A 26554-nucleotide genomic window follows, 5' to 3' on the forward strand; every position below is an offset into this window, starting at 1 on the left:
CATTAGGGGTACAGGTATCTTGATTTATCTCAGCAATTACATAACTCAAGAAACTATTGTTTGGTGAACTGGTGACTCATGGCATCGACTTCATTTCTGTAGTTGCCATTACACGATGGGTTCACTTTTATAGCAGAGAAGATCGTATCAAAGATGCCTCTTTTAAAACAAACATTTTTACTGTACAGGCAATGGGACCCATTCAATCCTTTTCCATGTAGATTAGTCAAAACACACACTTCAATACTATAGTTTTGATTTTTCGATTGATTCTTTTCTTTTTAGTTTGAACGTTAAAACCCGTTTTGCCGCATACGACCTTATAGACAAAGTTAGTGCAAAAGCAAATTCACTACGCGCGAAGTATCGGGATGGGCGCGGGTTTCGGGAAGCAAGCAAGCAAGCGCAGCATTTTAGATTTCATTGTTTAACCATGCGTCATTTTAATTAGAATAGTGGCGCTTTGTCCAACACGCACCACTTTTAAATTTTTTATGCCACTTGCACGATTTATAGAGTCGTACCAAGGCTGGGATATCAAAATCGCTGCCAACTTAGCTTGGTCTGACTCTAGGTGTTTCATTGTTTAATTTCATTGACATTTTTCTCAACGATTTTTAACAAGTCTATTAAAGTTTCGGTTTCGGCCGAAACTGAATCAAGACCGAACTTTCGGTTTTGGTTTCAGCGAAGAATCTTCGGTCGGAAATTAGTATATATCGTCGGTATGTATCCAATAGTACAAGCCCTGCTTAGTCTGAGACTAGTTATCTGTGTTATATTGACCCCAAGTAATTTTTATTTATTTATACGACTGAATAGTGTATACCTAATCTACTTGAAAGAAACCTTCCCAAGACCAATTCGAACTTACATTCCGATACCAATATGATGTCATTATGATAATTCACCAATCCGTCTCGCTCGTGCCTATACCTGAACGAGCAAGTTCCAGCGAAATGCACGCTTGAATGATAACAAAATGACATCTGTTTTTGTTTTTTAATACTACGTCGGTGGCAAACAAGGATACGGCCTGCCTGAAGGTAAGCAGTTACCGTAGTCTATGGACACCTGCAACTCCAGAGGATTAACATGTCCGTTGCCGACCCTAACACCTCGCACCCTGTTTGAGCTCTGGCAACCTTACTCACCGGCAGGAACACAACGCTATGAGTAGGTTGTAGTGTTATTTGGCTGCGCTTTTCTGTAAGGTGGAGGTACTTCCCCGGTTGGGCTCTGCTCTAGATCTGGAATGACGCAGTTTAAAGACATATCCCCGGGTATAATAATAATAAATAATAAATAAAATGTTTATTGAGTTAGCACAAACAAACGTGATTTTGACTGGGCTGGTGCCTCTTTTTAAGCGTACATGACACTTGTGTCAAGAGACACCGCTCTCCCGTTGGTGGTAACAGAATATTTACATATAGGTACAATAGCTAGGCTTAAGACTTAAAAAAAAGGGTATGTGTACCTAAACTTCACATCATTTTTATATCGAAATATAAATACGAATTGACCTCCGTGTCCTTATCGAACTTTAGCTGGTGAATAATCGATATTCCCAACTTTGCCATATCTAGTTACTTTGCGTTCGCAGAAAACTTTTTCAATTTTCTTCCACCGCGCATCTTGTAGATGATTAATAGCAAATGGGAAATTAAACATACATAATTAATCAAACTTGTAATTTTATAGAATAAAGTAGTAGAATATAATTTATACGGGACGCTTAAACAACAAAAACTTATCCAAAACATGTCACGGTTTGACGACCGGTTTGGCCTAGTGGGTAGTGACCCTGCCTACGAAGCTGATGGTCCCGGGTTCAAATTCTGGTAAGGGCATTTATTCGTGTGATGAGCATGGATATTTGTTCCTGAGTCATGGGTGTTTTCTATGTATTTAAGTATTTATAAATATTTATATATTATATATATCGTTGTCTAAGTACCCTCAACACAAGCCTTATTGAGCTTACTGTGGGACTTAGTCAATTTGTGTAATAATGTCGTATAATATTTATTTATTTATTTATTTATTTATTTATTTATTTATTTATTTATGTCACAAAAACACTGAAATGGTTTCTGTCGAGGTCTAAATATGTTTTACATATTATTTATATGTTTTATACCTATTGTTCATGTTTTATATAGAAGGTAGAGTTAAGAAATAGAAACTCCATATACCAGAAACTGTTCGCCAAAAAAACTATAAATAGGTGGCGCTACAATACCTAGAATACTTTAGAAAAAAATCTAATCATAGACAGCGCACTTCAGTCCATCCATAACGCCTAGGTTCTTAGCTACCTTAGCGCTACTCTGGAGAGATTTGGAACTATTATTTATAGCTGACAGCTGGACACTTTTGCAACAGTTCTGCCTTTGGAGATTCTATTCCTTGCCTCTACCTTCCATAATGTTTTATTTGTCACTTTTTAAAATTTACTGGAAACCGGTTGTTTCGTTTGCTCTCCTATAAGCTATCCGTAAATAATGTTTACAATTCCCGGACAGTTTATAATCACCGAAGGCCTGTCCATGATAAAAGGTGACCGTGCATAATAATGGTAAATCTTTTTCATCACACTTGCTCGAAAAATACCTTATTTCATTCAGGTGTACTGACTGAATGACAAAGACCTATATACCTATATTGGTCCCGCGAGATATATCTAGCTATGGCTTTTTTTTATTATGTCACTATATATTGGTTAGTATGAATATACTAACCAAGTAGCATAAATATAACTTTCAGAACTGACGTTTATAAATTAATATTTTTGTTTTTTTTTTTAATAAATTGATTTTTACATTACTTTCAATCATGTCTGGATGCCGAATAGGTCTGTGCCTTCGATGCCTAACCTGTCAAGAAATTGCAAAATTGTGGACAAATGTTTGTTTGAATGTTTTTTTAAAAACGCGAAACCATATAAACCTAGAATATATTATGCTGGATTGATCGACATCAAAATCAAAGTGATTTGTTAAGATTTAGTTAGTGGAAACCGTTTTCTCCCGAAATGGAATTTCATAGAAAAAATCCCGTTATATCGTTAGATTCGAAAAGCGAATAGCTTCCCTCTTAACGCAGGTGCAGTATCTCTCCTATCGACCAAGACTCTATTTGCATACAAAAACGCATTTACTGCCCGCGTGAGCTGCGCGCTACGCTTGCAGGCAATAACACGTTTTTTCAGCTTTTTCCTGAATAGCGCCAAAATTCAAAATTCAAAATTCAAAAATTTATTCTGCAAGTAGGCCTCAAGGGCTCTTTTACAAGTCAATACAACATTTATAGTAACATCATATAGTGACATGAAAAATACATAGCAACATTTATAAATACAACAGCCAATACCTGGGTAAACATTACATTATAATAATCTTAAAATAAATAATTAATACAATACAATAGAGATGTATAGTCTCTATGGTTAAAAACACATTAAATCTGGAGATGTAAAAGGTCCCCAATGTCAGAGTACTAATACTAATAAAATTTGGAGGTGTAATGTCTCTCCAAGTGTCAAAATAAAATTTATACTAAATAAATAAACCGCGTCTGGACTGTTAAACTAGCAGTCTCATAAACTAATGCTACATTCTGTACATAACTAGTATGTACCAAGTCAAGTATATTATACAATATGACAGAGACGTATAGTCTCCACGGTTAATACATTAAGTTTGGAGATGTATAAGGTCCCCACGGTCTGAGAAAAATAATAATACACAATAATAAGATTTGGAGGTGTAAAGGTTCTCCAAATGTCAAAGAATAAAAAAAATAAAAAATTGTATGAAATACATATTTCACGTCAAGAGACTGTTAAGCTAACAATCTTAAAACTAGTTCTACAGAAAACGCCTATCAGAAAACCCGCCTAATGGGTTGCTGGCAGTAAAATTTTAAAAAGACTATTTTAAAATTATTTTCCAAGACAGAGACTAAATTGTAACTAGCACGTCTCAATAACATAGTCAAAAGATCATAACATAAGTAAATATTCAATTTGGTCTGATTTCTGTAATTCTGTCACGTCCCCATACTGAACGGTATGACGAAAATTTGACACAACGTGACCGGCATCCAATAGATTCCTGTGTGTAATAATCATAGATAACCACTCACTAAATATCGTATTATAAATCACGCGAACCTGTTGCCAGAAAGCCGTTACCATAAAATTGAGCGAGCGAGAGAGAAGTTTTGTATGAAATAATTCTACTCGCTCTAATTTTTTTGTCAATTTCTAGCAACGAAAACTAGTACCAGACATAGATTTTACTTGAATGATCATGTCAAAAATATATGTCATTTCAGAATGTCGTTTTGAAATGAAACCGTAACTTCATAATAACATCACTAAATTTATTCTTTAATTTAGGTTTGTGTACTCGTATGCCATATGGAAAACTACCAACGATTCTAACCATATCTCTGACCTGAGTATTTACTAGCGCAAGCACCGCAGCGGGATTAGTTTCTTCAAAACTGTATACATAATTAACATGCGTGTTAGATACTGTCAGTACTATAGATTCAATTCGCTAAGTTATAAAGCAAACTGAGTAATAGTGAAAGAAAGAAAATAAAATAATATTGACATACCTATCTTGGTAGCATCGATGATCAGTTCAACCACTTTGCTTGTGGAAACGACGGCGGGCATGCTGTGAGGGTGACCGTACGGCGGAGTAGCTCTGTTATGGACTATGGAGTAAATCGGTGTTTCGCGATGGGACGGAAGACAAAATATAAAGAAATAAAGCTATTTATTTTCTTTCTTTCTCTGATCTGACGATCGCCCTCTTCTAACCAAAACACTTGAAGCGCAATAACGTCACACGTGACACGAACGACACAGTTCTCTTATGCTATCAGCTGATCGTTTGCAATTTTTGCAAATGAAACATGCAAATCATTCTTTTTTTGGCCGACCGGTCTGGCATATGATGGTGGGTAGTGACCCTGCCTATGAAGCCGATGGTCCTAGGTTTAAATCCTGGTAAGGGAATTTATTCGTGTGATGAGTACGGATATTTTTTCCTGAGTCATGGGTGTTTTCTATGTATTAAAGTATTTACAAATATTTATATGTTATATATATCGTTGTCTAAGTACCCTCAACACAAGCCTTATTGAGCTTACTGTGGGACTTAGTCAATTTGTGTAATAATGTCCTATAATATTTATTATTATTGTCTAAAGTACCCTCAACATAAGCCTTATTGAGCTTGCTCGGATTTTGTCAATTCACGTAAAAATTTCCTATAATATTTATTTATTGCAATCTACATGTTTTATTTATTCATTAATAATATTTCTATGAAATGATATGTCGTTTATTGTTGAAGGAATGACACGTTTGCAACTGCCAGATCAAATGTTTTATTTATATTATTCGTATGGTTGGGATTCAGAAAATCGAAGCAAGGGTCGCTCTATCTAGTGATAAGCGCTGATCTGCGGTATAATGTAAGTGAACTGTATACGTACACGTTCTTTCTTTTCAGGGATTTAGATTTTCTTCGATAAACCTTTGGGTGTGGCCGTGTTACAAAAACTTCAAATACCTAGGAGAAGTCAGAGAAAATTGCGCAGGTTAGAAAGTTGGATATTTTTCAAAATTTAATTCAAATGTCCGCTTGGAAAATGATGATATTATTATAGGCTACATACGTTGACAATAGTACATTGTGCAACGAGGGGGGGTAAGTGAAACTTTGCATACGAGGGTTAAATGGGATTAAATGGGAGGGAATTAAAGACTCGAGTTTGCAATATTCTTACCCCCGGAGTCACACACAATGTGATGAAAAACACTTGCGAAGAATAAACTAATTTTGAAGCGAAATAATTATTTAGTACGTTGACATAATTATAAAACATTCGTCCGCCATTTTATAATTTCTTCACAGGTTAGACATCGAAGGCACAGACCTATTCGGCATTCAGCCACGATTAAAATCATGTAAAAATATTTTAAACGGCTGTTAAATTAATCAAATTACATAATTTTAAACATAAACGAAAATATTAAATTATAAACGTCAGCATAATTATTAAAAGTAAAACTATGGACTATAATTACGTATGGTTTGTACGAATATGAAATGGTATAGTTGCTTTTCCCAATCCATAACACCCGAGGGAACGAAATAGGCCTTTGTCCTACAGCACACCTGCATGAAATAAGATCTTTTTTTGAGCAAGAGTGATGAAATAGTAGATTGCTAACCAAGGGATGAAAGGCACTATTTCTGTCGAGGTAGTTTAGGGCTGTAACGAAATTGGGCAGAAGTTTTATGTGTCTCACGTTATTGTCACTCAAAAATGAAGTTACATACAATATCTATAGGTTGTCTGGAAGAGATCGCTCTGTAGGGATAAGGCCGCCTGTTGTTTCCGCCTCTATCTTCATGTATTATATGTGTTTCCATGTACATTTTTTCAGAGGTTGTGCAATAAAGAGGATTTGTATTGTATTGTATTTGTATTGTATTGTATTGTATTGTATTGTATCTAGCTCATGCAATCTTAAACAGATCGGACTCCACAAATCGCTCCCGTTCACGAGTATGACGCGTATTTCAGCCATCAATTTCCTCACCTCTAATTCGGGAAAGTGGCAAGTAGGATGTAAAACATTGTGTGCCAGGGGCGGTACAGGAATTAAGAAGTCGTGTTAAGATATGTCATTGTGAATTTTGACGACAGGTATCTTGATTTATCTCAGTAATGACAAAACTCATCGACAATTTAACCGTTTTGGCAAGAACCCTTGTAAACCAGTACCTTTTGGAAGATTATACCTAACTTCATTATAAATCGAAGTTTTATTTGAGTCGTGTTCCTGACCAGCACGTAGGCTACAGTTTTTATTTATTTTATTTATTTAAACTTTATTGCACAAACAAAGAAAAATTTACAAATGGCGGACTTAATGCTAGAAGGCATTCTCTACCAGTCAACCATTGGGTCAAACAGAGACATATATGTTGGTGCAGAAGATATTAATAAATTATTTAACCGAAAAACGAAATCTTATACGTAAATTTAAAACATAATAAAAATAAACCTACAAAACTATGATCAAATACTATTACTTATAATATGATATACAAAAGATAAACTAATACATATTACTACATGCTTATACATACAAGATGGATACAGTATGTACTGTTTGATGAACTGGTTATTCATGGCATCGACTTTTCTGTAGTTGCCGTTATGCGATTGTTTAACTTTCAAAGCAGAGAAAATCGTATCAAAGATGCCTCTTTTTAAACAACCTGGACAGATTCAAGTCAAATTTTCTATATACAGACATACACTTCAACACTGTAGTTGTGATTTTTGAATTAAATCTTATTTTGTTTTTACTTTAAACGGTAAAACCCGTTTTGTCGCATATGACCATATAGAATAAGCTAGCGCAAAAGCAAATTCACTACCTAGATTTGGGAAGCAGGCAAGCAAGCGCTGCATTTTTAGAATTTATTGTTTAACGATGCGTCACCTGTCCTTAAATATGCCCTCGGTTTCGGCTTCGGGCTTCAAATCTCGCTCGTTGTACACAATATATTAGTGACGGCCAAATAACCGTTTTGTATAGCTTCATCACAAAATAATATTAGATTTCTATGAGCAATGCTCGTAACCGTAAATTGAAACCATACTCTTTGGCTGCGAAAAGCGAGAATTAGGTTTATTGCGTAAATTATACAGGGTGATATATGACCAGCGATCAGCGCTTTGGTTGCAACTCTTGAACTACCTCAGTAACTGGTGATTAATGTTGTATAATTTAAAAATATATTATCTTTACTTAAATATCATTTTTCAAGCAGATTCAAAAGTATCGCGGGCATAAAGACGTATCCGTATTACCATTTCAACTTGATATAGTCGTTAGATTTGTAGCTGGCCCCCAACGGCTTATCCTTTGTCTATTGTTAACTAAAACGGCGCGTGCCACTACCTGCAAAAAAAGGGTCGTATAATTATAATTAGCACCTGAGCCCGGGCTAGTCTAACGCTCAAAAAACCAGTGTAGGTGTGCTCTCCGATAACGCGCCTTTGTTACACATATCGAGGACACATTTTAGGCTGGTTCGGTAGCGTTCGACTCGCCGGCACTCAGTAACCGTATAGGGGCCACACAAGACGTCGCAAATTATTTTTCCATTTGTTCATTTTGAATCTTTTTTCAATTACCATAGGAGGTGTAATTAAATAACCGGTTAAAGCGACCGGGCCCTTTTTTTTCAGGTAGTGGCATGCGCCGTTTTAGTTAACAATGGACAAAGGATAAGCCGTTGGGGGCCAGCTACAAATCTAACAACTATACCGCGGTATGGCATCCGAAACGCCGATGACTGTTCATGACTCATGAGACGTGAGCAGAACCAACCCTACCCACTCAGCCAATGTAAATGGATCATTCACCATCGTATTTAAGGTGCAGTAAGTTCGTGCTCTTCACTCACTCGCACTGTCCTTAAGCGAGAGCGAGATGGAAGTGTGTTTTTTAATTTTAACAGGTCTGGCCTAGCGGGTAGTAACCCTGCCTATGAAGCCGATGGTCTAATATTTTATGTTTATTTAACGGAAATTAAAACTAAACTTATTGTAGGATGACCATGCATGTCGTAAATAATTTAAAACGTTTTGTTTTCACCACGACACAGCAATAAGCGTTAATTATTTATAAAATGCGCAGGGTAACTCAAGTTAAAGAATATTATTTATCACTTCAGTAATGTTATTTCTTATCCTGTTCCTGTTTCCCTTTGAATTGTTGTTGGCCGCATTGTGGTGATTAATATATATTCGTAAATGTGTTAAACTAACTATTTTGGCTCAGTGATCCAAAAAGAATCTTGGCCTCCGAAACGGGAGCGTGCCACCTGTCCCGATCCTGCGCAACTTCCTGCCAGTTACTGACGCGAAGCTGAAGCATATCCGCCGCCACACTGTCTTCCCAACGATACCTGGGCCGACCCACCGGACGGCTACCAGTCGGTCGATCGTCCCAAGAACGCCCTCTTGACAGCCCGATCCTATGCGTTATATATGATATTTATTTTATATATTTATTTTTTGTGTATTATTTCCCAACTTCTTTTACGTAGTACATTACCTACTCACATTACTTGTAGAAATAAGACGTGCGAGTCAGAATGGCGGGTGTACCTAAATAAAATCAAATGAAAAGCATACCATATTTTTGTACCTAATTTGTACTATTTAGTACCTCGTTTAAAAAAAATTGTACCTCACGGTACGTAAAGTTATGATCAAAAAACAGGTCACTCGCCATCCTGACAGTCAGAATGGCGGGTGTACTTTATTACGCTATGTTCCCGTGGTTATTGATAAATTCTATAAAAGCCAAATTTTTGTACCTTTTTTGTACCTTCATATTCAATTATAATACGAGTAATTTTATTTGTGCTTTCCAAGTTTTACTCATTTTATATTTTGTTTGCTATTACAATGTTGCAGGCGTTATAATTTTTCAAGTTATCGTTTTAATTTTTAAGAAAATACGCTAAGGTACAATTATTTTTATTACGCCAGGATTTAGTACCTTTAATGTTTAATCTGTTAAGTTCAAATAAGTCAGAAAATCATGTCTTAAAAATGATTTTTCTTAGGAAGATTTCTTTGAATTAGCGCCTAGCCTTTTTTAACGCTAAGGTACAATTATTTTTATTACGCCAGGATTTAGTACCTTTAATGTTTAATCTGTTAAGTTCTAATAGCTCAGAAAATCATGTCTTAAAAATGATTTTTCTTAGGAAGATTTCTTTGAATTGGCGCCTATCCTTTTTTAAGACATGATTTACTGAGTTATTTGAACTTAAGAGATTAAACATTAAAGGTACTAAATCCTGGCGTAATAAAAATAATTGTTAGGTATTTACTCAACTTCATCTTAAAAACCTGCTGGACCCGGGTACGTCCTTAAACTACGTCCAAAAGAGAGGTATGGGCATTGTGAATGTCATCTCGCTTTGTGTTGTAGGGCACAGCCAGTGGATGTCATTCCAGATCTAGAGCAGAGCCCAACTGGGGAAGTACCTCCACCTTACAGAAAACAGCAGCCAAATAACACTACTCATAGTGTTGTGTTCCTGCCGGTGAGTAAGGTAGCCAGAGCTCAACGAGGGGGGGCGGGTTTAGGGTCGGCAACGCGCATGTAACTCCTCTAGAGTTGCAGGCGTACATAGGCTACGGAGTCTGCTTACCATCAGGCGGGCCGTATGCTTGTTTGCCACCGACGTAGTATTAAAAAAAAACACTATAACCTAGAAGCGGTTATTTAACTAAAATGTGACTACTAGCGCTATCTATTCCATGACGTTGGCAAATATTAGCCGGTTCGCAATACGTTCGCGACAGTCTCCTGAATCACCCTGTATACATTATCTACTCGTTGTGTAACTGCCAGCTAACTTTCATAATTAGCATGGCTTCCGTGTCACAAAGTTGCTAAAATATCACATTTCATTTTAATTATGCCCGTTAGTACATTTCTCGTTATACTGGTAGTAAAACTATGTTCGCTGGAAATATTATGATTGTTTTAATTAGATAGAGTACCGTATTCAAATCGCTGGTACAAAGACAAAGGAAGGAAGGAGGGAGAGTTTTTGATAAACTGTTCTGTTTTTAGATTCTGGCTTTTAATGTCCTATTCCCTGAATGTTCACTTACCTTGAATGTCCAATTCCCCGAATGTCCATTTGCCTCGAATGTCCAACTCCCCGAATGTCCATTTGCCTCAAATTTCCAATTCCCCGAATGTCCATTTGCCTCAAATTTCCAATTCCCCGAATGTCCATTTGCCTCGAATGTCCAATTCCCCGAATTTCCAATTACCTCGAATTTCCAATTCCCCGAATGTCCAATTCCTCGAAAGTCCACTTCCTTGAATGTACATTTGTCGGCGTGTTGTCGGCGGCCGATCGTAAAATCTGCCAAATTATATATCATGAAACGCCGCCATTTAATGAATTGGTATTCGATAGCTTAAAAAAAGTTTATAAAACACGTAGTTAGTTTACAATTAATATACATTCGGCTGACCCCGGGATAAGTTCAACCGTCAATGAACGTCGATAATTGTGTCTGCTCAAATGTGATAATAACTAGTGATGTGACTTATGAGCAGGGGTCGTACAAAAAGTGCGAATGACGTCAAACCACTTATAGGATGATTTCAAATAGTATTTTTGATTTTCATAAACAATTATCACTTATCATTTATCAACCTCTTTATTAAACGATATCGCCACTTGAAATGAGTAAGTACGTTTTTGACTGACACATTGTCAATCAGATGAACAATAAATTGACTTCGTTATTGTTTAGCTATTGTATCTTCACGATTATATTTAGCTAAAATTTATATTTACTAATGTATAAGAAAACGCTCTAAAATGTCATCTTTACTCGAATATTGTGGCAATTTTCCGTTTTTGGAGGTACGTGACAAACACGTATACTGCTCTTGCTGTAATCAAGATATACCAACGAAGGTAAGCAATATTAAAAGACATTTGGAGACAACCAAACATAGAAAAATAGGGCAAAGTGAATTTAATATGAACCTTACAAATTTTATGATAGCAGCAAACATAACATCAAATTACCTATCTTTTTTTATTTTTACTAATCTTACCTACTGTTCCCACTTTTGACTATTAAACCTATTTATCTGAGGATCCCACAGACTTGTTCTAACTAATTTCAAATAATTATACCTTATGGTAACAAGTTTCGTGAAATTTATTTTATTCACTACATCACCCTACCACCTGTATTATTAATTCCATGGATTTATTTACGATTATTTTGTTACTTCATTAATACTACTTTATTACTACATGTCACACGGAAGTTTAAATACAAACTCAAACATCATCCTGTGTGCAAGATTACGTCATTTTTACGTCATCCGCACTTTTTGTCCGACCCCTGCTTATGAGAAAATATTACCGGAAATATGTCTGAAAAATTCTGGAGTTTTTTTTTGTCTAATATGAATGTAAGCAAGTATTTAACCCTTTTCCAGGCCGCACCAATCTACAAGGTTTTTCCAAAACATCCAAATATATTCCAATTATCCAGATTATTTGATGATTCATTTGAAGACAAGTAACTTTTCCAGAAAGTGTAATCTAATTTGAACCTTAAATCGGAATGCTAAAGTTGAAATTGTAATGGCGCGTATGTGGTCGATAAATCGTACTATGCCTGGAAAAGGGTTAATACTTATTGTAGAACATTATTTATCTACACAAATTGACTAAGTCCCACAGTAAACTTAATAAGGCTTGTAAAAATATTCTCAGGTATAGGAAATATTCATAGGAACAGAATAATCCGTGGCACTAAGGCTCGGAACCGGTTTTAAAAGGAGCTGTAAATACCGGTTTATTTTGGTTTCATTCCGAACTTTCATAAGAACGATAACGTATTAAGAAGTTTATTGTAACCTAAATAAACCGGTTTATTCGACGAGCGTCGAGACGGCCGGCCGGCCTGGTGGACAAAGACACCGACATAGGAACAAAGCGGTTTTCATTGTTCTAAACCGGTTAATCTGAGAAGAACTTTATGGAACTGTGCTCCTTAGACCAGTTTTAAAATAACGCTTTTACTAACGAAACTGAAATTAAAAGGTTTTGTGCCAAGTACATGATTACGGTTGGGGAATTTAACCGGACCTTGCGTGGCACTTCACTATGAGCAAACGATTAACATTTTATCTAGTACGCAGCAAACTCTGGCCAAATGTTGACCGTTATGTATATATCAGTGTTTTTCCTTGTTTTAACTTTAATTAATATAGACGCTGCAATTATAACCAGATATGATGAAAGTGAATGTAACTTAGATCCTCGAATTGTAGACGATATAGCATCTTATAAAAATGTGACGCAGACTATTATGGATGAGATTAAGAATAAAGGATTGGGTGAGAGAATGTTCGAACAGTAAGTGAATTTGTTAGTGTGGTTTCACTCATTCACTCGTTCTTTTATTGTTTTTTTCTTAAATTTGACTTATTTCAAATTATGTCCGGACTACGTATCCGGTGCGATGAGTGAAGATAATATGTAAAGGAATTTCATACAGCCTTACTAGGCCTGTAAAGCAATCTTCTTTTGTTTTTAAATGCCAAATTGTGACACAACTTCTTGGCATTCAACCATCAAATAGTAGTAGATTCGTAATTTGTTTATAGCTATGTAAACCAACCAATACAACAAATTGTCATTTTTTTTTCATTGCAAGTTTGAGAAAAGCACTATACAAATCTCGGCGAGAACCAGGGTTGCCGGCTGCGTATCCCTATCCGTTCTCGCTACGCTCGGCCGTCTATACGTACTACTTAGCCTGCAACCCTGCAACTACTATTACTAAACGTTTATTTTATCTGACTGGTGAGTGTGTATGTATATGGAAATTGCATGCTCTTCAACAAAAACAGACTTTACAGTCTACTAAATCTGAACCACAATCAAAGCTTTTCTGGTGATACCTGCCTTTATAATTTAATACTTCAGCACAGGTTTATTTGACGAGGTTTTATTTAACTTGCGATGTATTGGGACCGTGCGAAGTGCATGGTAGGGGTAAGTAAAGCGATCTCAGCGCATAAGGTGGTAAAAATTTGAACTAACTGCGGATAGCGTCTTTAACATTTCGTACAATTATATGGCTCGAAATAAAACTTTGATTTACGATTACTCCTGAAATATTTGTTTAAATTGTATGGTGTAAGGGACCATTGTAAGCTGTATGAAATGCTTAATATAAGTAACGTATTTATTTTGATAATTGTTAATAATGTATCCATATAAATAGCTTTGCAAATGCCACATATTAAGTGATCTTTTTTCTAGAAGTTACGAATATGTATAGTAAGTTATCCTTAAAAGATAGACATTTAACATCGCGGACTTTTTTGTAGACCTATGAATGAGAAACAACCCCACCATACATTGTGTTGTTATAGCTCAAAGGGATTAGGCAGCGTTTTCGATTAAAGCTCCTAGCCAGCGTGATTTTTTCCGACAACATCGTTATATTTCAAACAATTTACACAAAACCTTAACAAGTTATATACTTAAGAGCAATTCCTAGCTGAGCAACTTTTCAAATCTCGAATTTTTGAAGCTATGTTTCTGTCGCGCTGCGGTGGGCGGGAGCGGGAGCTATCTAAGTGTGAGTGCGCGCACACAGACGCGAGACTCGAGCGCTCGCTCATTGCGCGCCGTTCCGTCGACATCGCCCGCGAGCCAGACGGAATTTATTCTGCGCTGCCCGACGCAAGTTGTTTTTGTTGTTACCACGTAATATTGTTTTTCATTTTTATATTATACTGTATCTATTACACCCTAATACCAAACACCCTATCACCTGTACTAAATGTATTTTACACCTATGATGACAAAATAATAAATGATTGATTGATTATTAATTACCATATAGGTAAAAACTGCAAAAAAGAATGATGTCTCAGCTTCGGTTGTCGTCGTACAGTCAAGTGCAAAAATATGTATCGAAAGAATCGTCTCATAAATATGGTACTACGCTCTTATTACACTGGAATAAGATGCTATGGGACATATTTTTGAGTAAGATGTGTACACCCATATTTTTACACTTGACTGTACCTATCCGTATCAGTAAGTTGGGAGTGATCATGCTGTGTTGTGAAATTTTGTAAGTAGGTATAAATATACCTATGGTTAAACTACAATCTATTTAACTTGTAGTACGATGGGGCTAAACTTGGGCCGCCTTATTGAAGAACGTATCGCAATGACAATCTGGGTAAAGTATGTTGGGATAATGCCGGACAATTTTGGGACTAATTGAGAGAACTCGTGAAAAAATGTTTTTTCGAGATCTCAACACGTGACAGATTCTTGAAGTACGTAGCGAATCGTTAAATAATAACCGTAGATTCGGCCTGAATTTTGGTAATCTTCAATATAGAACGGTTTTAGTTTTGTACCTGTGTAAAGATGAGACATACTTTTTTTTAGGGTAACGAGTGTTTTGCCATCAAGGGAGAACATTGGATGGTGAAAAAAAGTTGCTTCTAATGGAAAGAGAATAAGGTATCACAAAGAAATAGGTCCGGTGTCTACCCTTTTGTATCCGATCTTAACCCTGATACAAAAATTGATAAAATTGTGGCTCTCAAACTTTGATACCTATGTCATAAGGCAATTTGATAAGTAAACAATGTGCTAAGAAACCTCTTATTGTAAGGTTTACCCGAAGTAATAAAAAAAACCACTAAAATAATAGATACGTTGCGAAGTTTTGACAATTTAAGATTTCGTGAACTGTACAGGTTTAGGGAAAGTGTAAATGTACTCGTATTGTTTATTGAATGGAATGTACTTGAAGATATTAAGTACTTAAGTAGGAGGGACAAAAATCAAAATAAAAAATAATCGTGCCCAGTCATTTTTAATGAAGGTCGCCAAAAAAATAAGAATCAAACTTAGAAATCAAAAAGACTAAGTAGTTCTTTAAAAAGGTCAAGGTCACTGAGAACCCATCTTGAAGTATGGAAAATAATTAAAATTGCGATTTTGTTGGTTTTTTTTTGATAAAATGTAAGGATCGTATGTAAAGAGTAAAGTAAATATATAGGAAAAGAGAGCCCTCTTGAAGCATTTTAAGGAAACTAATTTCGAAGCCCTATCTCTATTTTGTATCCGAAACTAGCAATGTATGTATGCGTGCACATCTACATATGCATCCGTATGTGTAGGTACTTTATTGCGAAAAATTGCTCATTTATTTTACTCGATTTTGTTATAAATTTCAACATGTATCATCATCCCTATACAATATAAATACTCTTTATTGCACACTTCAATAAAAGAAAACAATACAAAAGAAAATTTAAAACACATAAGCACAGGTAAACAACATGCGGTCTTATCGCTAAACGGCAACCTTTGGGTTGCGGAAATTAAAAAAAATACATTGTCAGTAACCGTCGCGCTGGTAGTGGTACTGGATAAAAATAATGGTACGAAAGTGTGATCAAGAAAACAATAAATGTGATAATTAAGGTCAGTAGGTAAATTGAAGAAAATTTAAAGTTTGATAATCACTGCTGTTTTTTAAATAGGTAAAGATCTGATTGTTTCTGGTCCGATCTTTCCTGGAAGGGTCAAGATTGGATATCGGTCTACAGCAGTGCTAGGTCTGTTAACACAATTACAAAAACAAACACAGTTTCATCACGATACGCAAAATAAATTACAGAGCGAAGATCGGATAGAAGGAAGAATTCGCGAAATTTACCTTGCTCTCTGTGATTGCACATAGCACAAGCCCGGCTCCCTGAGCGACGCGGGACACTGACAGTCGAGGCGCAATGAAATGGCGTCTTACACAATGTTGCCTACATTAAAAAATAAAGCCAAATTAGGAGGGGAAATGAATGTCCTACGTTCTTCACCCGCATCCGGTATTTACCCAACATACCTTAATCGTTGAACCGCCGCATTTCAAAATGGCCCTTATTTTGATATCGGCTAGCCGTAATGTAATACGGCGGATTATACAATACGACTGCGATACTTATATATAAATACCCTCGTCAATGTAATTTCATTAAATTTGCTATCTAGTGGCAAACATCAAAGTAGTTATCTTTTACTTGTGACGCACAAGTGTGAGCAATGTAAAATACTATATTTCTAAAAAAAATTGCCTACTACGTAATAAAAGAAAATGTGATTATTAAATTATAATACGAAAGGTGGTCAAATCGCAAAATGCTGTCGTTTTATTTAAAATAATGAAATAATTAGACCAGTTCCGAAAGTACCGGGAAATCCCGGTTCTTTAAAACAGTACCGGTTCTGCAATCCCTAATAAGGATGTTATGCCCATCACTATTCCTTCTGTGTACGTATATTTAGAAACTGTCTCCGCCTCCAATTCGTGCGATAAGGACAACTGCAGCTCGGACCGAAATTCACTCGCAAAAAACTCAAAAATCGAGGTTTCGCTCTCGCCTGTTTCCACCTCCAAAACGCAACTAATCATTATGAAATTTTGGAAATTGCAAGAGGAAGAAATAATCTATGCCGCTATGTTTTGATTTTTTGGATATTTTTTGTCATATTTGTATACTGTGCCTTTTTTTACAGCCAATTCAATTTAGCCGTTTTTGCGATTTTCGAGGCGCTGTATCTTTCTTCAAAATAAAATAATCCAAAAAAGCAAAACATAGAGGCACAGATATTGATGATATTGATCTTATTTGAAAAAATCACTGCTCTAGGTTAAAAATCCAGGGAGGAATCAGTCGAGAGCGTTTGTATGGAAAAATCGCAACTAGGAATTCCTCTTAAGCCTTCCTCAAGAATCACTCTATTGATAGATAAAAGTCGTTTGAAAATCCGTTCAGTAGTTTTTAGTTTTGGAGTAGTTTTATAAGATGTAGTGAATTGACGTTTTCCCCTAGACTTGCGGACACTAGGTTGCGTGACAGTTGTGCACGCTCCCAATATTGTATACCTATTAACTCTGTGTATGGGTCAAATCTTGCAAGTTAAATTTGAGTCACTTCCCAGTTTCAAAGAAGCTGCACACATATGTAAGTTGGGTGACAATCCAATATTATGGTACCATCGAGCTGATCTGATGATGGAGATAGGAGGTAGCCATTGGAGCTCTGTGATAAATCAACGCAACTTAATGGTGTTAGGGTTGTTAGAATTGTTTCGATGAGTATTAGTTGCCTGTGGAAAGAAAAGTGAATGTGTTAATAATGTGTAAGTCTAAAATTCAAAATTCTAAAATTTATTCTGCAAGTAGGCCTCAAGGGCTCTTTTACCTTCTGCGTTGTATTCTTTATAATCTAAATATCCTTCTGCGCTGTATTAATTAACTTATACTTCAAATAAATGAAAAATCTGTCCAAACAAAGCTTCAACCTCTTTAATTAACATTTTATATTGAAGGTATGCTTTTATTGATATCGTAAAATATTTAACGCCCGAGAAGCGGAATTTAGGACGCCATGAAACCCAATCGTTCATCTAATGGGCTGTTATATCAAATAGCACTCGATTTAAATTTGATGGGATTATAATAATTTTAATACGTTCGCGATTTTATGTTGGAAATTCAGGAAAACAGGGATCACTAGTATATGGGAAAAGCGTTGATAATTCAGTTTATAGGAACTCCCGACCTTTAATTAAATTTCTCCCACAAAAATCCGATGTAGGTATGTTAATGAGCTACGAAATATTGAAGAAAATATCACACCACTTATTGCCAAATAAATTAGATTCAGGTCAAATACGTCATGATAATGAGCCAAAAGATATTTCTTATATATAAGGCCTTTTTAAAAGCTCATTGTTTAAATACTTCTTGTTTTTCTTTGTACAATAAATGTTTTAAAGAAGGTGCTAAAAAATAGCTGCCGTGAAACATTAAGGGTCAGTTGTATCAAACCGTCTGTCACCGTTAAAGTGCTCGCTAAATTTTATTTTATGGGAAGTTCCATACTTAGATCTGCTGCGTGACTTTGATCAGTGTGTTAACCTGTTGTTATATAATGACATAATTAAATGAGACCTCATTAAACAGATTCTAGAACCTCTTTCAAATACATCATACAAATACAAAAAAAATACATATACAAACATATAGAAATATATGTAATAAATCCCAGCTATAGGGAAAAGGATAAAAGTATTGCGGAGCAGATGAAAAGTCTAGAGGCAGAGAATTCCGTAGTTGAATAGCTTGAAAAGTAAAAGAATTATTATAAAATTCAGAAGACGATGAAGGGACAGAGAGAATCAAGTTCTGGGAGCACCTAGCAGAACGGAGGTAGCTGAAACGGTTTTTGAGATAGCGGGGAGTTGCGGGTTTAAAAATAATACAGCTAATTTCTACTTTTGCTTTTTAAAATTTGTATGATGAAAGTTTTAGAAAAATATATGTACCTTAATCGTTAAATCCTAATCGTTGTGTAATGTCCACAGAGAAACGTTGGTTTTTCCAAACTTATTCAAATAATTGTTTCATGGTTGTTCCAGATTCGTGTTGTTTTTGGACAAGTTTGGTGCTCGTCCGTCCGGAACAGAGACTTTGGAGAAGGCTATAGATCACATGATTAATCTAACAAGAAGACACGGAGTAACAGATGTTACTACTGAAGAAGTAGACGTAGGTATTAACGTCAAAATTCTTTTCCATATCTTGTTTTATGTCCGCAAAAAATGTGACGGAGTTTTTTTGTATGGGTAATTTTTAGTTTTTAATTATTCTCAAGTAAATATAATGGATAATGATGATATTGCTGGGATATTGGGGTGGATCGACTATTTTGGATTTTTATTTTGGCCTGTCAGCCAGGAGACAATGAAGCAGAGTTTGTTAGAATAAATGTTGTGCCATGTTCTACTAATATGTGGACTAGATTACCCATTGTGAACAGCTTTGCCTCACAATGCATGTTTACATTAATTAAAAAAGGGGTTTAAGAGTGAGAGAGACCAAGGAGGATATAACCATGGTAACAAGTGATAACAAAAAGTTGATTCACATAGCGTTCATGTACTTTAAAAAATCGGTTGTGCAAATAATTAAACCTGTAGAACGTAACATGTTAATTAAGAATAATAATATAATACATGCATACCTAGTTATCATATCATTAATTACAGGCACCACACTGGGTTCGCGGACATGAATCAGTGTCAATGATCTCACCTCGTGAAAAGAATATCGCAGTTATTGGTCTTGGAAGCAGCGTCAGTACTCCAAAGGAAGGAATAACAGCAGAAGTAATCGTCGTTCAGAGCTTTGAAGAACTCGATAAGAAAGCTAATGATGATATTAGAGGGAAAATAGTTGTTTACGATGTACATTACATTAGTTACGGAGACACTGTGCAATATAGATCACAAGGAGCTTCTAAAGCAGCCAAAAAAGGAGCTGTAGCATCGCTGGTTAGATCAATCACTCCTTTTTCTATATATTCTCCCCATACTGGCGCTCAGTATTATGACAATAAAGTGCCAAAAATCCCAGCAGCAGCAATAACTCATGAAGATGCAGATTTGCTATATAGACTTCAGAATCAAGGTGAAAAGATTATTCTGGAAATTAAAATGTTCAGCACATTTGATATGAAAAAGTCACGGAATACGATTATAGACGTAAAAGGTAAAGTTGATCCTGATAAAGTAGTGATTGTCTCTGGACACATAGATAGCTGGGATGTAGGACAAGGAGCTATGGACGATGGAGGTGGAATGATTATCAGTTGGCTAGCTCCAATAGCTTTGCACCACTTAAATTTAAAACCAAGAAGAACTTTGCGTGCTATATTATGGACAGCTGAAGAACCTGGTTTAGTTGGTGCTCAAGCATACTTAAACAAACACATAAATGAGCTTGATAATATTAATTTTGTCATGGAATCAGATGAAGGTACATTTAAACCTCGTGGTCTAACGGTCGCTGGGTCTACAGAAGCTGAGTGTCTTATAGCAGAAGTACTAAAACTGTTTTCTCCAATAGACAAATTAAAGAAAAGCGACTACCCTGGTTCCGATATAAATTTGATTATCAATAAAGGGGTGCCTGGGGCATCTTTAATGAATGACAATGATAGGTATTTCTGGTTCCATCATAGTGAAGGGGATACATTGAATGTTTTGAATAAGACAGATGTCATCGACTGTGCGGCGTTTTGGACGGCAGCCTCATACGTTATTGCTGATATGAAAGAAGGTATTCCTCGTAAAAGCAAAGCAGTTTAAGTGCCCTTAATTCTTTGGAGGGTATTTTAGTAACAAATGAAGGATAATCGTCAGAGAAAACCTTGTTTAATTCCTTATACTTATTTTTGAACACCAGTCTGGCCTAGTGGGTAGTGACCCTGCCTATGAAGCCGATGGTCCTGGGTTCGAATCCCAGTAAGGGCATTTATTTGTGTGATGAGCATAGATATTTGTTCCTGAGTCATGGGTATTTTCTATATATTTAAGTATTTGTTTATTATATATATCGTTGTCTGAGTACCTATAATACAAGCCTTCTTGAGTTTACCGCGGGACTTAGTCAATTTGTGTAAGAATGTCCCTATATTTTTTTTTAAGTGTACTTTTTCTACTTGCGTAACGATATCAACTATCACAGCTTACCTATAAAAATAAACAATAAAGTCTAAACTCTAAAGTATACCTAATATAATATTAATAAAGTTTAATGTTCAGTGATTGTTGAATAATTTAATCAAAGTACAAAATCAAAGCGCTAGTATCATCGTCAGACGATACTTGAGAACTTACATAATTGGCACCAAAAATAAACAATGGAAATTGATTACACGAGAGCAAGGAACACGAACCAAGTCAAGCAAAAGATTTAAGAGGTAAGTACATGTCTCGGCATTCAGGTTTTTAGAGGAAAGGGGAAGGCCACTTCTCCATATAAACGTAGTCTCCAATTCCCTCACTGGATATTGACATTTCGGAAAATATTTTTACAAAATTTGATGTATATTAACAATAGATATGCCCCTGTGTTTGACTTTTTTAGATTTTTTGATTATTATAAAAATAGGAGAGAAAAACAGTTTTCATACAATTTTTTTAATGGTGTTAACTCTTATAATAATTAAAAAATCTAAAAAAATCAAGCGAAGAGGCATAGTTGTGCTCAATATACAACAAATTGTGTCAAAATATTTTGAATAATGTTAATATCCAGGGAGGAAAATGAGGACTACGTTTGTATGAAAAGGTGATTAAATTTCGCGCGGGTCCTCAACTTTCGCCTTAATGTTTCAACTGGATTTGTTATTGATATGCAGAGATCGGATTTTTGGGGCGAAATTAAAGGACAAGTAGTGAGCTCCTATATAACACTCAATAATTATCGATGCTTTTCCCTTAAACTAGTGATCGCTCCCAGATCTTTTACAAGCTTTTATTTAACTTGCCCTGTTAGTATGAATGTTACTTAGTGTAAAGTCCCATTTCCCACTCCGATTGCATGAGCTGAAATTTTACATAAATATGTAAATTGGATGACAATGCAATATTATGATAACATGGAGCTGATCTGATGATGGAGACATGAGGTAACCATGGGAACTTTGTGATAAAACAACGCAAACTAATTGTGTTTGGGGTTCTTAGAATTGTCTCGATGAGCATTAGTTGCTTGTGGTAAAAAAAGTAAAGTAAGTACAGTCAGCGATAAAAGCTTGTACCGAAATTGTAAGTTTTGCCAACTTTTTGTAAGTAGATATTTTGGATACAATCGTTCAGACAATCTCCTTATCAACTCTATAGTATTGTTTGTCTGAGGTTGCAGCGTTACTTGTACTGTATTTGCGCGGGCGTTGTCATGGTTAAAATCTTTGAAAAGATTGAACGTTCAGGCATAGAGAAATAAGAGGTAAGCATAAAGTGCTCACTCCATACTATTGGTACCAAAACGCTTATTATTTTTGTAGTCGACATTTAGCATCAAGTGGCGGAATTAACAGTACTGCTACTTGACAATAGATGTCGCGACGACGAAAAGTGTAATGCTCATCAATTCTCAGCTAATATTATAACCGTATTTCTGGAACTCTATTTTCAACTCCTTCTGTTTGTAATATTAGTTCTAAATTGAATTGGTTTTTTGTATTTTTTCATCAGTCGCTACACTTGTGACATCTGGTGTCAAATAGCGGTACTGATAAATCCATTACTTGTCGTTAGATGTCGACTACGAAATAACTTGCGTTTTGGTAAGAAAACTGATATATGGAGCTGCCACTCTTTCTCTACTTTTGTAAATCAAATACTTAACCAAATTTATGCGAGTAAGTACCAAAGGAAGTAAGTAAATAAGCGACGATATTGAAGTTATTGTGGTAAAGTCGGCATATGCTGCAGACAGGTCACATCACAGTGCAACTAAGATAGTAAGTAAGTTACGAAACATTACACAAGTTATGTTTGAAAAATAAGAACGAGTTTAAGGTATAGATCGTTTCATTCACGAAGACGCATGCCTTGAGTCTTATTGTCATGTTATTAAAGGTTATATTAGACAAATTTGCGCGTCATAGTGCATGACACAAACTATACCTCATACTCTAGGCTAATAAAATGTACGATGGCGCCACAACCTTTAGTCGATGCCCGGTAAGATGGCACCTTTTTGATATTTAACAAATTTAACACTTATCAGTGAAAGAATAAGGATCAAACTGAAATGGGATTCTAAAAGTTTTAATCATGTGTCGAAAGATGGCATTTACTGAGGCTACAAAATTTACTTTGACAATCCACCACTTTTAAAATTCTCTTTGCTCCCGCCATCTTGATGACCGTTTCTCTCGCAGATATGCATCAGGCTTATCGGCACATGGCGAATCCTAACGTTTCCCACGCTGGCTAAAAATTAGTTATAACCTAAAGTTAACAATATCCGGACAATGACAAAGAAATAAAAGAAAGATGCATACAAGAAAGGGTGCCACAAAAGGATGTAGATTATACAATGCTTTTACAAGCTCATCTCTAACGGTAATCATAATAAACAGTGTTACTTTCGTTATTCACTTAAAATGCACAATGCGAATGACGGAAGAAGACAAAATTCAAAAAGAAAAAAAAAGAAGAAGAATAATAAGAAGAAGAGTAAGAAGGTTAAATTTCTTTTTTAACACCATCTAAGCTTGGGCGAATGTAGGACGCTGTCCCTCACATGTGTTAAAATCTTTCTCCTCCTTTAAGTTTAGGGAAACAAACGATAGCGCCATCTAAAATACAGGCAGAGACATCTATCGGTGAGGGGCGTAACTATAGCAGCTACTATAATGTAGAACATACTCTATAGAATATACTCTAGACCATGACAATACTATACTAACAAGATCTGTAGGCAAGTAATAGTATTAAATCGTTAATTTTATAATATCCTACTTCTCTGTTTTCGTCCTAGCATCAGGTTGTACAACGAGTTAATTACGCTGTACAGTCAGCATCAAAAGTAGCGGATCAAACAAGGTTTCAAAAGTATCTACCATTCTGTAACAGGTTAACAAAAAGTGATAGTTCTATATGTAGACCAATTAAGACTATAAATGATATATTATACTTTAGAACGTAAAGGACCATGGGCAGAAATGTCCCCACCCACCAACAGAAACAAAACATGTCTCATTCAATAGATCTTGGCAAACTGATGATTTCTTACTATGACGAGGATCGCTCTATGTATGGGGTTTTCTTGGAAAACTGTATTTTGTTTTTATATATTTTTCGCTCATTTCATTGAAAGTTGCAGGCAGAAGGTTATAGCAATAATGTTCCTACTATACATACATATATTTAGGCCAGACATCTTCGATTTTCCATAACAGTGCGAGACAAAAAAAAACCCGCCAAATGAAAAAAAACTGCCAAATGCAAATGAATGTCAAACCTAACTTTTATTCTAAATAGTACCCGAACGACATCTATTTCTGTACCCCTAGTGTAAATAAATTCGATTTCGAAACGTGACGTACGCGTTTGCGTTTAGTCTCATTTTGTATGTGATTTAGAAAGAGCGCGCCAAGCGGGACGTTTTGGAAACTCAAAATCCTATACAAAATGACACTTAACGCAAACGCGTTCGTCACGTTATGATGTCGATAAAACTTACACTAGGGGTACTGAATTTTCCTTATCAGAGTATCATAAGGGCCGGTACAGACGGACTGCAACTCGACTGCAACTTGTATGGGGACTGCATGCCGACTGCACTCCAACTGCAACGTCGACGTGCAGTTCCCATACAAGTTGCAGTCAAGTTGCAGTCCGTCTGTACCGGCCCTTAGGCATACTGATTTTATTCTGCCAGCAGAACTCTTAAGTAATGTAATATTAGATGAATTTTGAGTTAACAATGTGATAAGTGATAATATGTCTAATATGTAAAGTAGTATTAGATATTGTAGATATAAAAAATATGCAGCTCTAAGCGAATTTTTGTTTTTCTTTTTTTAAGACACATAGTTTGTTTATTATTGCCAGTAACATAATGTTTTTATAACCTTCTGCCTGCAACTTTCAATGAGATGAGCGAAAAATATATAAAAAGAAAATACAGTTTTCCAAGAAAACCCCATGCATAGGGCGATCCTCGTCATAGTAACAAATCATCAGGTTGCCAAGACCTATTGAATGAGACATGTTTCGTTTCTGTTGGTGGGTGGGGACAGTGCCCATACAAATTTGCCCATGGTCCTTTGAGAGATTTATCTATATTTGGAAAAGTTAACCGGAATATCAGATACTTTTGGCGCGTTGTTTCATCCGCTACTATTGATGCTGACTGTACACCAGGTGGGAGTTATTAATTACTTGTTTCGTCGTTTCCAGCCAAACACAACTAATATAACATTTGTACGGCTCTTTAGCAGCTGTTACGTAATGAACTAACGGTGAAAGCTCCTTAATTATATTCCTTGTTTTTGGGTGATATTATAAGTTAGCTAGCTAATTTCGTGGCTAAAAATGTTTAGTATTAGTACAAATTCCTATTAGTACTCTCTATAGGTAGTAGAAACCGCTACCAACTATGCTGCTTCCAATTTTATTAGTAGGTATATTTTGGAACGCAGTGTATGAACTAAATGTAATACAAGGAGAAATTCTGTTCATCAACCATAGGTACGATCACGTCTGGAAATATCGATACGAACAAAGTACCAAAAATATGTATACACTATCTTAATATAATGGACAATAAGGACGTGTATACATATTTTTGTCACTTTTTTCGTATCGATATTAGTAGACGTGACTTTACCTACTCTGCGTAGTGAATATACAGGTCATACTAAACAACTTTTATTATAGGACCAATCCCGAAATCTCGAAAAAAATGGCTGTTTCATATATTCCGGTCGATGTGATACCGCTGATTTTCATGGAACAGTAATTTTTTTTTCGCGATTTAGACATTGGTTTACTAAAAGTTGTTCAGTATGACCTATAAATTCACTATGCAGAGTATGGCTGGTTAATAAAATTTCAGCCTGTACATTTAATCTGCTTTCATTTGATACTGATGAAATACATAGCATGGGTGCAATATGCAGTATTCACAACGAGGTGGGATCAAATTGTATTTTTTTAAACTAATTATAGCCAGCTTGAAATAAATTCGTATAATACCTTTGGGTATGGTTTTATTTAATTGTTTATTTTAGCATGAAATATATCCAACACTACTACCTACATTCATTTCAAGCTGGCTATAATTAGTTTATGATAACAACTACATAGGTATAATTTTAGTTCATGATAATATCAAAGTTGTGTTCTTCTTATAACTACTATAAGTAACTTTGGATATCTCGGCTGCTTAGCTATTTCTACTGCTGTATGCTATTTGTCGCACATACCTGTGGCGTCTCCGTCTCCTGTGTCAACGTTGTGCTACACGATCTAAC

General features: G+C 35.7%; 1 protein-coding gene and 1 long non-coding RNA gene across 2 annotated transcripts; both read left to right on the plus strand.

Moving 5' to 3' along the window:
- The first annotated feature begins 12381 nt into the window (after positions 1-12381).
- Positions 12382-21326, plus strand: LOC133517319 (carboxypeptidase Q-like). Its single transcript, XM_061850579.1, has 3 exons — positions 12382-13031; positions 19137-19266; positions 19767-21326. Exons 1-3 carry the CDS (start codon positions 12829-12831, stop codon positions 20865-20867), a joined length of 1434 nt encoding a protein of 477 aa, XP_061706563.1. The 5' UTR covers positions 12382-12828; the 3' UTR covers positions 20868-21326.
- A 2988-nt stretch (positions 21327-24314) lies between these two features.
- On the plus strand, positions 24315-25357 carry LOC133517526 (uncharacterized). Its single transcript, XR_009799380.1, has 2 exons — positions 24315-24392; positions 25232-25357. It is a non-coding gene; the product is annotated as an uncharacterized LOC133517526 (long non-coding RNA).
- The last annotated feature ends 1197 nt before the right edge of the window (positions 25358-26554 follow it).

The sequence above is a fragment of the Cydia pomonella genome, chromosome 4 (assembly GCF_033807575.1).
Source record: "Cydia pomonella isolate Wapato2018A chromosome 4, ilCydPomo1, whole genome shotgun sequence".
In the NCBI taxonomy this organism is placed as follows: domain Eukaryota; kingdom Metazoa; phylum Arthropoda; class Insecta; order Lepidoptera; family Tortricidae; genus Cydia; species Cydia pomonella.

Bases quoted from the DNA above. Each gene is read 5' to 3' on its own strand.
- LOC133517319 (XM_061850579.1), top strand. From the start codon at position 12,829: ATGTTGACCGTTATGTATATATCAGTGTTTTTCCTTGTTTTAACTTTA. The intron at 13,032-19,136 runs GTAAGTGAATTT...TGGTTGTTCCAG, and splicing joins GGTGAGAGAATGTTCGAACA to ATTCGTGTTGTTTTTGGACA. The intron at 19,267-19,766 runs GTAGGTATTAAC...CATTAATTACAG, and splicing joins TTACTACTGAAGAAGTAGAC to GCACCACACTGGGTTCGCGG.